Raw genomic sequence first — 472 nt, forward strand, 5'->3', positions numbered from 1 at the left:
AGTGAGCAGCTCTCCGAGCTGGCGCCACTCCCCCGAGCCGTGCCGGCGTTCGTATTCGAGGTACTTGAAGCCCGAGGAGGCCAGCGCCTTGCCCGGCTCCCGCAGCGCATCATGAAACATCTGGCGAGCCACGGCCAGGACTCCCGCGTACACGTTGCCGGAACCACAGGGGTATTCGGTGAAGAGCTTCAGCTCAAACTCGTAGCCGGGCGGGCGGGCGGCGGCATCGAAGGCGAACACCCGCCCCACCAGCCCGTGATCCTTCTTGAAGCGGACGTTGAAGGGGGCACAGGCGGACAGCGCCAGCAGCTGCTCCCGCACCGCTTTCGGGCGCCCGTGCCACTCCTCTGCCCGGCCCCGCATGGCCTCATTCAGTTCGGCCAGACAGTCCGCATTCCTCTGCTGCTTCTCCTTCTCGAAATCGGAGCCGAAGATCGGGCGGGCGGCGCTCAAGCCGGGTGCCAGCGTCAGC

The 472-nt window shown here is 67.2% G+C and overlaps 1 protein-coding gene across 1 annotated transcript in view; it reads right to left on the reverse strand.

The window, feature by feature from the left end:
• Positions 1–471, reverse strand: part of IRF2BP1 (interferon regulatory factor 2 binding protein 1) — a gene marked incomplete at its 5' end in the record, with an annotated part of 1,651 nt that extends 1,180 nt beyond the window's left edge. Inside the window, one exon of the mRNA XM_014537399.1 lies at positions 8–471. Within this exon, the coding sequence (XP_014392885.1) occupies positions 8–471 (464 nt within the window). The remainder of the gene's footprint in view (positions 1–7) is intronic.
• Between the last annotated feature and the right edge of the window lies 1 nt (position 472).

Source organism: Myotis brandtii, unplaced genomic scaffold (genome assembly GCF_000412655.1).
Source record: "Myotis brandtii unplaced genomic scaffold, ASM41265v1 scaffold178, whole genome shotgun sequence".
NCBI classification, from domain to species: Eukaryota; Metazoa; Chordata; class Mammalia; order Chiroptera; family Vespertilionidae; genus Myotis; species Myotis brandtii.